Source organism: Leuresthes tenuis, unplaced genomic scaffold (genome assembly GCF_036924035.1).
Source record: "Leuresthes tenuis unplaced genomic scaffold, fLeuTen1.0.hap1 SCAF_2, whole genome shotgun sequence".
Classification (NCBI taxonomy): domain Eukaryota; kingdom Metazoa; phylum Chordata; class Actinopteri; order Atheriniformes; family Atherinopsidae; genus Leuresthes; species Leuresthes tenuis.
In genome coordinates this window covers 4,334,578-4,347,824 of record NW_027325356.1, presented here as the reverse complement: position 1 = coordinate 4,347,824, position 13,247 = coordinate 4,334,578, and the positions used below count along the sequence as shown (strand labels likewise).

Below are 13,247 nucleotides of genomic sequence, written 5' to 3'. Positions count from 1 at the left end.
AGCTTAGCATTGCAGAGAATGGTCCACCTCAAAGGGCTATTCTTTGAGTAACAAGCGCACCTTTACCCCCCCTCTGTGTCCCAGCACTCCTCAGAGAGCCGACACAGAAACAGAGTCCAAAAAGCCTCGTTAGAACACACAAAGCAGGTAATTACTGCACTGATTTGTCCTTCTTTTTAAGGAAAGCAGAGAGCTGCATGACTCCGGGGAGAAGCTTATCTGCACTTCAGTACCTTCTTCAGCTGTGTTTGCAGCTGAGCTGCACATTAGAACCGAGGGTCAGACACAACTGTCCTTGAAAAAGCCCAACATGGGAACGAGACCTTGAATGTGGCAGATTGTAATCTCAAGGTAAGCAAGAGTTTCAAAGAAAACATCTGTGTTTGCTTCTTAGCTGAAAGAAAAGTATTTTCATCAACAAAGACCGTGTTCAGACTGAGGGAGAGGAACAAAAACACTGCCTCAGCTGTCGTGCCAACGCAGAAGAAGCAGCAGGTTTAACCTCTGAGGGCCACAACTTCTAGAGAGCAGGTCCACTGACCACCACGGTCGGCCAGGGGACCAACCTGTAGCCATAAAGGGAAATCATTACGCTGTATGCTGCAGGCTGCTGGAGCCCAGCTTCTGAAAAACTCCACCGGGCCTGAAACTTGAGCTGCTGTCAGTTTTAGAACCTCCAATTCAGATGTAAGGGTCAGTAAATGTGTGTTTCTGCAAAGAATCAGTGAAAAGTGCCCAAGTGTGAAACCCAAAGCACAGGATCCTCACAGATAGGGGTTGTGTTGCTGTTAATGCCGGAGCCAAGAAATATCTGCAGCCACTGCAGAGTCACTCGACTGAACACTCTCAGGTTGCACTCCAAAGCCAGATGTAGGCAGGGTGAGTGTGTTTGTTGGCATGGGAAGAAGTGCACTTCTTCTCTGTCCATCCTCTAACAACTTGCCTCACATGATCATCTAACAGAAGGCAAAACAAGTTCTGGCTTTAAAGAGTTTCAAAAGCAACAAGATCGCTGGGAACACTTTGTTCTCCATAAAAGGCTCCTGACCCACCTTTTTACGACTGATCTCACATGGCTGAGATATTAGAGGAGAAGGGTGTTAACTTGTTTTAAATGTGATCCTAACGGGTCCTCACCTGGAATTCAGAGCTGGTGTTGCCGATTTGATTGACGTTAGGAAGAGAGCCTCCGTAGTACTGAGCCCGCGACTGAGACAGACGAAGCTGCTGGATCTTCTGAAACTGCACCTGTCCGTTAAACAGAGGAGACAAACAACAGAGCGGCCATGAAAGATGGGCTCGTTTTATCACAGAAATAACAGCTACAGCAGGTATTTCTCCCTGAAATGGAAACAAAAGCTGTTACGTCTCGTCCTGTTCCTTTTGTTTACAGTTTCACGATGAAATAAAGTACTTTTCAATAGTTTCCCTTTTTGACCTGGAACGTTCCCATCTTTCTCTCACACAAAAAGCCAAAGAAAAGTCCAAATTTCCCCTCAAGATCTCCTGATATAAACATCTTCCTGAGCCATGTGCTCTTACTAAAAGGTGTCGTATTTAAGGACAACACTAAAGCTTAACATGCAGAAGAAGTTTTTCTCCATCTAGATGTGGTGTGAAACCGTTTTAAATAACGAATTAGAGCGAAGTCCAAACAAAACTCAGTTAAAAAAAAAATTCTTTACTCAAGGAGCAGGGATTTAGAGGGTGTCAAGTACAGCGTGTGTAGTTTGGTGTTAAAGCTGGTTTTACACGTGTAGATTAATATAATACATAATTAAGTATGTATATTGTTAAATTAAGTTATGTGAAAACTTGCATTTTTCTCTCAGGATAGGATCAAATCAGTGTAAAAGACATGGAACATGGAGCCTTGCTCGTCCTTTTATTTCTACCTTTTATTTCTACCTCCGTTTCCAGTGTTGCTGTTTAATATTTACATGGTTGAAATTAACTTAAACTTGTACTAACCAGGTGTGAATAAAGGAAGGAGTGGCTCATTTGTAGCTCATGGACCTTATGAACTGTTTAACTGGACCAGTTGGATATCTGTCCCAGCGGCTGATATAATGTTTTATAAACCAACACTTGCTCTAGAACTCAGGCAGAAATTGTTCTTATATAATATCCATCTACATCATCTTTAAGGTCTTCATACGGAAGGACAACAAAGGTGGAAGTAAACAAACGAGCAGGTAACATTAATGCAAAATCCTATTTCTTTTCACATGCAGTTAGAGGATCATTTTAAATGTTACTGAATGCAACACCTCCAGCCGTCACACCATGAAAACGCTCCGTTTGCTCAACAACCCAAATCCAATATCATCATCTACACCTTTAAAGTTGGGAATTGAGCGGCAGATGTTATAATTGTACCTGAAATTGGACAAACAAAGTGCAGAGACACATTCCAGGACGCGTTTCCACCGACTTCCCAACCAGCAGCCCACAAAAAGAGGCTTGTTGTGCCGCAGAGGCCAGCAGAGAAAGTCTTTAAAGGGGGTTGGGCATAGTCAAATATGCACGTTTTTTTCTTAGACTGCCGAAAGGGCAAGATTTGAATCTCAAAAACTGACCTTATTTGATTTTATAAACAGATTTACAAAGAACAGACGGATCTATAAAAAGTTATCATAATGAGACATCAGGAACAAGCCCGGAGAAAGTCACAAAACATCTATTGTTGGTGTAGCATCGCCTCAAATGCAGCAGCTGTGGACGTACATATGTGACGACCAGAAACAGTTTGAGTCGATTCTTTATTCTAACTGAGGCTAGCACACAGAGACAAAACATAGCTGCAACAAAAGCAACAGTTTCATGCTCTGAAAAAGCAAAAACATCCCTGAAATGTATGGATTTTGCACCAGTCAATGGGTTCTGAGTCTTTAGTCATGGTCATTAAAAAAAAAAGAAGAAAAAAGGTGGAGAATAGCTAAATTTAGCAACATAGCTCCTTAGCTTAGCCATATCTATCATTCTGCAGCCAGTGCAAATAACAGCACTAAATGTTTCCACTGTGGGCTTAAGTGGGGCTTGATCGGGGCTCCCTTGGGGGTTCGTGCCAGGACTGTTGGCCTGGCAAATATCCTTGAGCCAGACGGTGTACTCTGGTTTGAGGTGGTGCCGGAGACGAGGCTGCACTGTTCTGTACACTGTGCTGCTCATCGGAGAAGCTGCACAACAAGATTGATGGCGTCTGCTGTAATTGCCCAGCAATCAGCAGAGGCCGCCTGGGACATGGCTCTGTCACTGAAGCCAGATTTAGTCCTTTTCTATCGCAGATCTATGCTGGTGATAACGGAGTTTGCTGCCTAAACAGCAACATGATTATCTGATGCTTAACAAGCAGCTAGCTGGTTTATTTGAACCAAAGCATTACTTTAGATGGATATACCAAGTTAACGGTACAGATTTGCAGGAGCCTATTTTTAGTTAAAGTAATCTGTTATGATATCAGAGTTATATTCTAATCCAGAGAGCATTTTCATTTTGGTTTGGTTACTCGGTCGGCTTATTTTAAACACACGTTTACATTCATTTCCCTAAAAAAAACAAACATCCTGCATGTAAACAGCTAGCTGTTGCTAGCTGTGCAGACAGCTAACAGGTAGTTTAGCACGATGATGAACACTTTGTTTACCGTGATGAGCACTTTGCTCAGCTTTGCGGGCAGATACTTATATCTGTTGACTGAGTTAGCTTTGTTTTCCTGGACTGTTTCAGAGCAGGAGCCTGTACAACACATCAAGTTTAACTTATTGGCTCACTTTAAGCTCCGGGGGAGCTTTAGGTGATCTAGCTTAACTAACCCCAACAACGTGCTAAACAGCACTACAACAATGGTTTTCATTTCGGTGAATCAACCTTGGTTTTCTGACTGGATATTTGTGCATTCATGTAAATAAAAGGTGTAATTTACACCAGATAATTACAACCGTATATTACTGGCAGGTTTAAAAGCAACACAGCTGCCTTAACCAAAACAGGAAGGAAAGCTGACAAAGAATACGACAGTTACCGAAGTGATGTCATTGCAACATCAGTGAAGCTTCGGGTGTCATGGCGATATATACAATAAGTGAACCAGCTTTGTAATACTGACAACCCAGAGCTGAACCTGAAGTTACGTCACCAAGCCACTAATCCGGCTTCATACCAATGGATTGCTTGGGTGGTTTTCACAGTGATGCATTATACTGTCGATGGGTTTTAGGTTCACACTCCGGCTGCATAACTAAGACAAAAAGGTCCTTGGTTTCCCGCAAGCCCCCGGCTGCAAGCCCCCGCTAGCTGGATGATAGCTCTCACCTGCAGTGGCCTGATAGTTAACACCGAGGTGAACTGAAGGGGTCAGGTACATAAATCAATAGAGTACACGATCTAAAAAAGGAAGAATACAAAAGATTTTAGTCCCAAAAGAGGAAAATTAAGTATCCCTCAAATTAATATGAACAACATGAGTGAACAGACCAAAGCAAGACTTAAAGGCTCATCAGTGGACTTCAGATTACAAACATTCCTGCTATCAGGAACTGAAATGTCCCAACATCCGTGAGACCATTTCTTTTAAGTGGGACATAATCAAATAACAAAAGGCAACGTTTTTCCATCGCATAACAAGCACACTTAACACAGTTAGTGGTAACTGGGACGCAAACCACCCACCACAAAGCAGCTGAGAGAAGGCTCGGTTCTGTTTGTGCATTCAGGTACAAAGTCGGGTTTTTCAGAGGGACTCCAGCAGTTCTGTTAAGTCCTTTGGTTGCTGGTGTAAATGTTCCAGCAGCTACTTCTAATTCCAGCTGTTTGCTGACAGCGTGCGCTGTGCCACGGCCAGCTCTGGTTTCACTGACAGGGTTGCTCTGTCTTACGGGTGGGGGGGTCACGGACAGTTCATACTTTATGGCAAACTTAATTCAGTGACGCCTCAAAACCACATCCTCTTCGGCTGGCCATTCAAGACCAGTCACAGAAAGAGCACATTGTGAACAAATGGTGCAAGAATAATGTGAAAAGGGGCCTTCATACCATCCAAGAAACTCTAAATACTATATACACTATACTAGAAATAAATAAATATGGCCAATACCATTTTTTTGGCATCTAATGAAATGCACTAAAAAAAACTTTTATTACAAACCTTAGTCGCTCATTTGCTTAGTGTCTCAAAAAGCACTGAGATTTATGCTTCACTGCAACACACTTCATTTAAATACACGTTTCAGCTAAAAGTCCAAAGGTAATGTTCTAATACAAAATCTGTTTGCTTACTTCACTTATGAATTAATCATAAACGGATACAAATTAACTCTAAACGGTTTATCATCCCGTCACCACCTCAGATTAAACTCATCAGCCAACTCATCAATCTCTCTATTTTACAACTGTATTATCAATGAATGTCGGGATTATCATTGCATTTATTAATCTCCTGGAAGCAGAGATAAAACATAGTAAAGTGGAGATGAATTACACTCTTTGCAGCTGTAAACCAGCACTGATAATAGCAAAGCAATGTTTTCGGTTTCACAGTGTTTGAGTTCTAAAGGACGAATAAAAGCACCACTTTCCGCACAGCCCTGTGGGAAGGTGCCATGTTGCCAGATTCTATGCAAAAACCTCCAATTCAGTGTTGTTAAAAGGTGTGTGACACAACTCTCACACGTGCACTGGAGTCCTGAAATGTGCAAAGATTTTCTGCCTTTCCAGTAGTCATTAATTAATAGAAACCCAACAGTTTGTGCCACAATCGTCTTGATGGACGGGTTTTTATTTAACCGGCAGCTGGCAGTGATGTGCTACTGCCATGATAAGAAGGTGGTAATGCTCCACAAGCACAAAGAAAACAAAACCAGAGGACAGCTTCACCTCTGCCAGCGATGCACGACGGCGCCCGACACATTTTGAGCAGCATTAAGTAGCATCGTGAAAGAGCGAGACAGCATAACAAACGTTGTGAATGTGCTGTGGCCGCGTTTCTGTGCGCCTGCAGCTTATGAAACCAAACCTTCGGGTCGGAGTTGTGTCAAACAAGTGAATGGATTGACTTCTCAGTCATGCAAGCACTCTGTTGGCTAACTCTGTTTTGCAACTCTCTGACACACGGGATGTGCTCTCTGAAATTATTAACAGAAGTTTGTTCTACACACATCTGAGATCACAGACATGCTCAAAGGAATCCATGGATGGCTCAGAGTGTGCTGAGCAGCAAGATAAAACCCTTTATGGGACTTTAGACTAGTGTTGGGGCATCATTGATTTTTTTTCTTAGCTAAACCAATAGTTTTTTAAACAAGATAAGAAATCAAACAATACTTTAGATGCAGATCTGAATCTACCAGTAAAGTGTGTATGAATCCTATCTTTTCCATGAGCTGCAAACTCCTAAATTCTCCTCGTCTTTGACAACTTTACTGACTTTGTCCCGTATTCATGTTGAAAAAGCAACTCGTATATGTAGTGTAGCAGAAAGCTGAGCTGCTTTCTGTTGATGCCAGACATCCCTGTGAGCCCGAGCTTTGCCTCTTTCACCCGTCTGCTGTTACAACAAGCTGTGCGTGTCATTTTTCAGTAAAGCAAATACAGCTCAAATCAAAGCAGAGCAATTGCCTGGAGTTATTTCAATCCCACAATGTTATGTTTAGAAATATCAGTGACTTGTGGTTGATGAGAAGTGTTATTTTTACAGGTGGCATGTTTGGGGCTCATCGAGTTGTCAAATGAAACAAAAAGCAGCAGCATGAATCCTGCTGTAATAAAATCCTCAGGAAGAGGAAATGCATGATATTAAAGAGTATTATTAACAATAGAACAGAAGATGTGCTCCGATCGGGATGTTTGGGAGCAGGATCGGCCAATATCAACCAACAATGACGGCATTTTCATCAGAACTCTATGACGTATTACATTCAGAGAAGAGGAGGTGTTAATGTTATCATTAGGAAACATGCGCATAATTTTACTCTTTTAAAAGAAAGCAGCGTGTTCCTGGTTAATCAGAAGAGCTTAGAGCCAGGAAACAAGATATTTTATGGAGTATAAACTGGAGTAAAAGCTCATTTTAAAGCTATTCCATTTCCTTGCGGCCTCTGAATTTGTTCCATCTTGTTTGGTCTGAAAACACACCGGATCAGGACGCTTGAGCTAGTTTTAGCAACATTTAGAACAAACCTTCATGACTTTCTCTGCAGGACTCTGGCTCCTCTCTGCTTTAAGCACAGAGCAGAAGGTCCCATATGGCGGCCTTACTGAGAACACGACTGACTTGAACGTGGCGGCTCGTCTGCAGCTTGTTCAGTGAGAGACTGAATGAACGAGGACCACACAACCGGCACTCAGCTGCAGGGTAAACACCTTTAAATCAATAGGGCATAAACAAGCGAAAGGTAGGCTGTAACACACTATTGTGGTATAAACATGTGGGATCTGACCTGGAAGCCTCAGTGGCTCAAAAAGAATTATTAGAACACAAACTGACGCCACATCTGAGCCCTTTCCATGTCAAAATGATAATAACTGATCCGGCTTTTTAGAAGAGTCTCGGCCCTAAATATTTGTTGACAACACAAAGTCATTTATATCATGTACTGCCATGAAAAAATACTAAGATAGAACTTTTTAGCCATGCTGCCCAGCCTGAAGGAACCTTAAAAAAGTCCCTGGGACCAAAGGTATCAGCTTCCTTTGGTCTAGGAGCAACTAATGATAAAAGGAAGTTAAAAAAATAAAATCCAAGCAGCAAAACCAGGTTAAAAAAAGTAAATCAATTAAGGTGGAACCAGAGGCTGTTAAGCACCGGCTTTAAAACCAATTCATTGATTATCGAATGGTTTTTAGTGGATTCTTTTTCACTCCCTATAAGCATCCTGTCGACTTTCCTTTAGCTAACAGAATAAAACTCCTCGAACACCTCCACAACAACCTGGACACTTTGAGGATGAATTCAGATTTGGTGACGCCACACATCTCTGTGAATTGATTATATGAGTTTTAGATTCCATCTTTAATCTAACAAATGATGGGTAATGATGGGAAAGATTAACTTTCGGGTGGTTTAAAGGACTTTCTGAGATTTCAGAGCCAGAATAAATCTACCTCAGTAGTTTGCATGAGCCACTTTAATTTCAGAGGTGAACTTTTACTTAAATTATTAATACCACAAGAAATGTGAGATAAATTATGCTTTAAGTTCCAAAAGCAGGTCTAAATAAAGTATTTGATAGTCTTTGATAATTGCTGTCCTACAGCAAAGCACAGAGATCTTTATTTTCAGTTTACAGGCCGTTTTCACACCATGAACATGGTTCAGAGTTTATTCTCAGCCCTGAAAAGCACAAACCTGTATTAATGTTGTGCTGAAGGAACACATACAGGACAGCTGAAAGGTTTGATTTACCATGCCTCAGAATACGGACAAGTTTCTTTAAATAGCAAAAGTCACAAGTGGACACCTGACCACCTGTAATGCAAATGTGCCGAGGCACGGTTACAATGGGACTGATAGGCCATCCTTCCTTATGAGCTGCTCCCACTCCCTCCAGGTTAGTCCAACCAGTGGAACAATAGCACAGCTTAATTAATATGACAGACTGAGAGGGAGGGGGGAACATTACAGCAATATCTCAATGGGAAACGCTGCTTCCTTTACAGCAAAAACAAGGTTATCTCTGCAAACATTAAGAAGCCTCCACACCAAGTATTTCCCCCTAAAGAGAGAGTTTTCCCTTCGCTTTCAATGGAAAATCACTTGTTCCTGCTTTTTTGGTTGCTTTGAGCACATAAGTCAACGTTATGTCTGCAGGAGGGATGATTTGCCACCGCTGAATGAACACATTCACAGATAGAAAATCTCAGCAGTCTCCCAGAAACTCACTGCTGTCGAGACTTCTGCATTCAAGCACATGAACAGGACATAAAGCTGAAAATGAAGCGCTCTTACCCGTGATACGGTGAGGTCTGTCATCAGCTGTTCAAAGGCCCGCGTCTCCTCTGCTTGCTTCTGGTTGTGCAGCGCGATCTTTTCGCTGAACTTCCTGGGGTTTGAGCCACCTGTGCCCGGGGAGCCGGACATTGTGCGGGCCGCAGTTTTACTAACTTTACCTACTTGGAAACAGTAGAAGACGGTGCGGGGCAGAGGGAAGGGGAGGAGGGGGTCCTATCTTTCAAAGCGTCTCAGTGTACGTCGCAGCAAACCCATGAGAGTTTTAGAAAGACATCGCACATAAGCGGTAAAGCAGTTATCTCAGAGTCGGTTCGGCTGGCCGCGGTGACAGAGCTGAGTCGTTGCTAACGCAGCTATGCTAGCGTTAAGCTCCAGTTAATAAAGTTGTCTAATTATTAAAGCAAACCAGGATAAATAGAGCCTGGGCAAACGTACGCGTTTGCAAGTGAACTGTAACAACTTTTGAGAAGAAAGACGTAGCAATCACGAGAAGTTAATGGGGAATTCAACTTCATATAAACACATTTTCACGAACCACTTGTTTGAATCTGACGTTAACATATCGTTAGCTGTCATTGCTAACATCACACAGAGGTGAACGGGGAACTGGATCAGCGGCAGCTAGCCAAGTTAGCTAAGCTGCTGAGTGTTGCATCCCAATAATTCTCACAAATGCACTTTATCCGCTTGTGGACACTTGTCCTCTGTCCACGTATATAACACAGTTGTGTTGAAAGCAATTTAAAAAGTTCGTAGCCTCGTTAGCTAAATATCGCTACAAACGTTAGCAAAGGTTCGCTCGGTGAATTGTATTTCAACAAGTGTCCGCTGGTCTTGCATTGACTTGACTGAATTTCCACTTTGTTACCCACAAACTGGGAATAAGTAACCTCCAATGATTCAAACGTGACGCGCGAACACAATCCACAATTCACGCTTTTGGTTAAGTTGATATCACAGCGGAGGCGAGTCTTGTGTTAATCCACGGACAGAAGAGAGCTCTCAGACAAACTCCAGCCCGACGACTCCATGAAGATAAACAAACAGCGCCGACGGTAAAGCTCGTTTCTTCTTCGCCGCCAATTCAGAAGTGTTCAGCGGAACTGCAGCGGATGTTTTCAGCTCATTCGTCCTCGGCTTACAGAGCTTGTCACGCCAACTGAAATCCGCAGGCTTGTTATCCCCATACTCCTGCGAGAAAAACATTACCTCGTTAAACGCGCGCAGTACCGGCGGCGGCCACAAGGCGGCAGCAAAGTTCCCCACCACCGATAACACAGAAATGAGTCGATTAAATCGGTTAGAAACGGCGTGTGACTCGAGTTTAAATCAAACCCCAGCCCATTTTATGTCTAAATTACCTTAAATTAAACCCCCTTATTCATTTAAAAACATTTCATATTACTTTAAACCAATCAGAGTGCAAACATCCTTGAAAGTGGAATGATTTTGAAATTTTATGTAACTTATATATCAGTGAAATTAAAAGTAGAAGACATTACATTACAGTTCAGTATCACCGAAATGAGTCGATTAAATCGGTTAGAAACGGCGTGTGACTTGAGTTTAAATCAAACCCCAGCCCATTTTATGTCTAAATTACCTTAAATTAAACCCCCTTATTCATTTAAAAACATTTCATATTACTTTAAACCAATCAGAGTGCAAACATCCTTGAAAGTGGAATGATTCTGAAATTTTATGTAACTTACGTATCAGTGAAATTAAAAGTAGTAGACATTACATTACAGTTCAGTATCACCGAAATGAGTCGATTAAATCGGTTAGAAACAGCGTGTGACTTGAGTTTAAATCAAACCCCAGCCCATTTTATGTCTAAATTACCTTAAATTAAACCCCCTTATTCATTTAAAAACATTTCATATTACTTTAAACCAATCAGAGTGCAAACATCCTTGAAAGTGGAATGATTCTGAAATTTTATGTAACTTACGTATCAGTGAAATTAAAAGTAGTAGACATTACATTACAGTTCAGTATCACCGATTTGAGTCGATTAAATCGGTTAGAAACGGCGTGTGACTCGAGTTTAAATCAAACCCCAGCCCATTTTATGTCGTAGTTACATTAAATCAAACCCCCTTATTCATTTTAAAACATTTCATATTACTTTAAACCAATCAGAGTGCAAACATCCTTGAAAGTGGAATGATTATGAAAATTTATGTAACTTAAGTATCAGTGAAATTAAAAGTAGAAGACATTACATTACAGTTCAGTATCACCGAAATGAGTCGATTAAATCGGTTAGAAACAGCGTGTGACTTGAGTTTAAATCAAACCCCAGCCCATTTTATGTCTAAATTACCTTAAATTAAACCCCCTTATTCATTTAAAAACATTTCATATTACTTTAAACCAATCAGAGTGCAAACATCCTTGAAAGTGGAATGATTCTGAAATTTTATGTAACTTACGTATCAGTGAAATTAAAAGTAGTAGACATTACATTACAGTTCAGTATCACCGATTTGAGTCGATTAAATCGGTTAGAAACGGCGTGTGACTCGAGTTTAAATCAAACCCCAGCCCATTTTATGTCGTAGTTACATTAAATCAAACCCCCTTATTCATTTTAAAACATTTCATATTACTTTAAACCAATCAGAGTGCAAACATCCTTGAAAGTGGAATGATTATGAAAATTTATGTAACTTAAGTATCAGTTAAATTAAAAGTAGAAGACATTACATTACAGTTCAATATCACCGATAACACCGATATGAGTCGATCAAATCGGTTAGAAACGGCGTGTTACTCGAGTTTAAATCAAACCCCGGCCCATTTTATGTCTAAGTTACATTAAATCAAACCCCCTTATTCATTTAAAAACATTTCATATTACTTTAAACCAATCAGAGTGCAAACATCCTTGAAAGTGGAATGATTTTGAAATTTTATGTAACTTAAGTATCAGTGAAATTAAAAGTACAGTTCAGTATCACCGAAATGAGTCGATTAAATCGGTTAGAAACGGCGTGTGACTTGAGTTTAAATCAAACCCAGCCCATTTTATGTCGAAGTTACCTTAAATCAAACCCCCCTTATTCATTTTAAAATAATTTCATATTACTTTAAACCAATCAGAGTGCAAACATCCTTGAAAGTGGAATGATTCTGAAATTTTATATAACTTAAGTATCAGTGAAATTAAAAATAGAAGACATTACCTTACAGTTCAGTGCAAAGGCCTTGAGCCACCAGTCATTTCTTTACATTTTGCTTCCAGTCAGGCTTTCTTGTAATCTTTTAAAGTGGTTTTGAGTCATAATACTCCAGCCTCCTGGGAGGTCTATCAAAGTTTTTCTTTGAACATTGACTGCTTTTTCACTTATTTTTAGTCCAGAACTTGTACCAGACGATCTTCAGAGGAATGTCTTTTTTTAAGACAACTGACACTGACCTATTAATAAATTAAGCTTTAAAAAGGCACCAAACTCAAGGGACAAATCTGCGTCTACACCAAGACAAAATCAGCAAAGAACCACTTTTAAACTGTATCTTCCTCTTTGTTAGTAAAAGACATAATTTAATCTCTTTTTTTTAAAGGATAGAGCCGTTTATCAGGATAGTATTTTTGCACAAACAATTTAATTGAATTCATTAATACTTTGCATATTTGGAAGGGGGTCATTTTGGAGCATAAAGTCTCAGAACAGTTATTAGTTATTGTGTAGAGTTCCTGTTGCGGGCAGAAATGACCTTGTGTAGTGTTCTTTGTTGCTGATTAAACCTCTAATTGGGCAGCCTTCGTTGTTTGATCACTGTGTTATGTAGAGGGTGTGCAGCATTGTCCATTATGTTGAGCAGCTTTTGCTACAGAGACAGCTTTTATTCTTTCTTTTTATCAGTTTATCCAGTTTCTTTGAGTCAGTGGCTATGATGCTGCTGCCCCAACTGATGGCTGCAAAGTTTCTTGCTGCAAACAATGAAGGGCATGAGATTCCTCAAGCGCTAGAGTCTACTCCGTCCCTTCTTGTAGATGGTGCAAGTTCTGCATTTCCAGTTTCTGTAGCCTTCCACCTCTTCCACCTCTTCTCCCAGGACAGAAATAATGTTTAGCTTTTTCCTGGTTCTCATGAAGTCTACAATCATCTCATTTACCCAGTTGGCAGGGTACAGGGTACTGAGTCATCTGAGTATGTCTGGAGGTGACCGGACTCTGAGTTTTACTGGAAGTCTGAGTGAAAAGAAACTGTGAGAGTACAGTCCCCTGTGGTTCTCCTGTGCTGCTGACCACCTTATGTTTATGTTTAAACAGGGTTTAAACATTATATTT

The 13,247-nt window shown here is 40.8% G+C and overlaps 1 protein-coding gene across 6 annotated transcripts in view; it reads right to left on the bottom strand.

Annotated features, from left to right (window-relative positions):
* Positions 1-10,174, bottom strand: part of crtc3 (CREB regulated transcription coactivator 3) — a 44,040-nt gene extending 33,866 nt beyond the window's left edge. For all 6 annotated transcript variants that reach the window (XM_072379916.1, XM_072379917.1, XM_072379918.1 and 3 more), the window contains exons 1-2: positions 8,945-10,174; positions 1,138-1,248 (exon numbers count right to left, since the gene is read on the bottom strand). In XM_072379916.1, the coding sequence (XP_072236017.1) occupies positions 1,138-1,248; positions 8,945-9,076 (243 nt within the window). In that variant the 5' untranslated portion in view covers positions 9,077-10,174. The remainder of the gene's footprint in view (positions 1-1,137; positions 1,249-8,944) is intronic.
* Between the last annotated feature and the right edge of the window lie 3,073 nt (positions 10,175-13,247).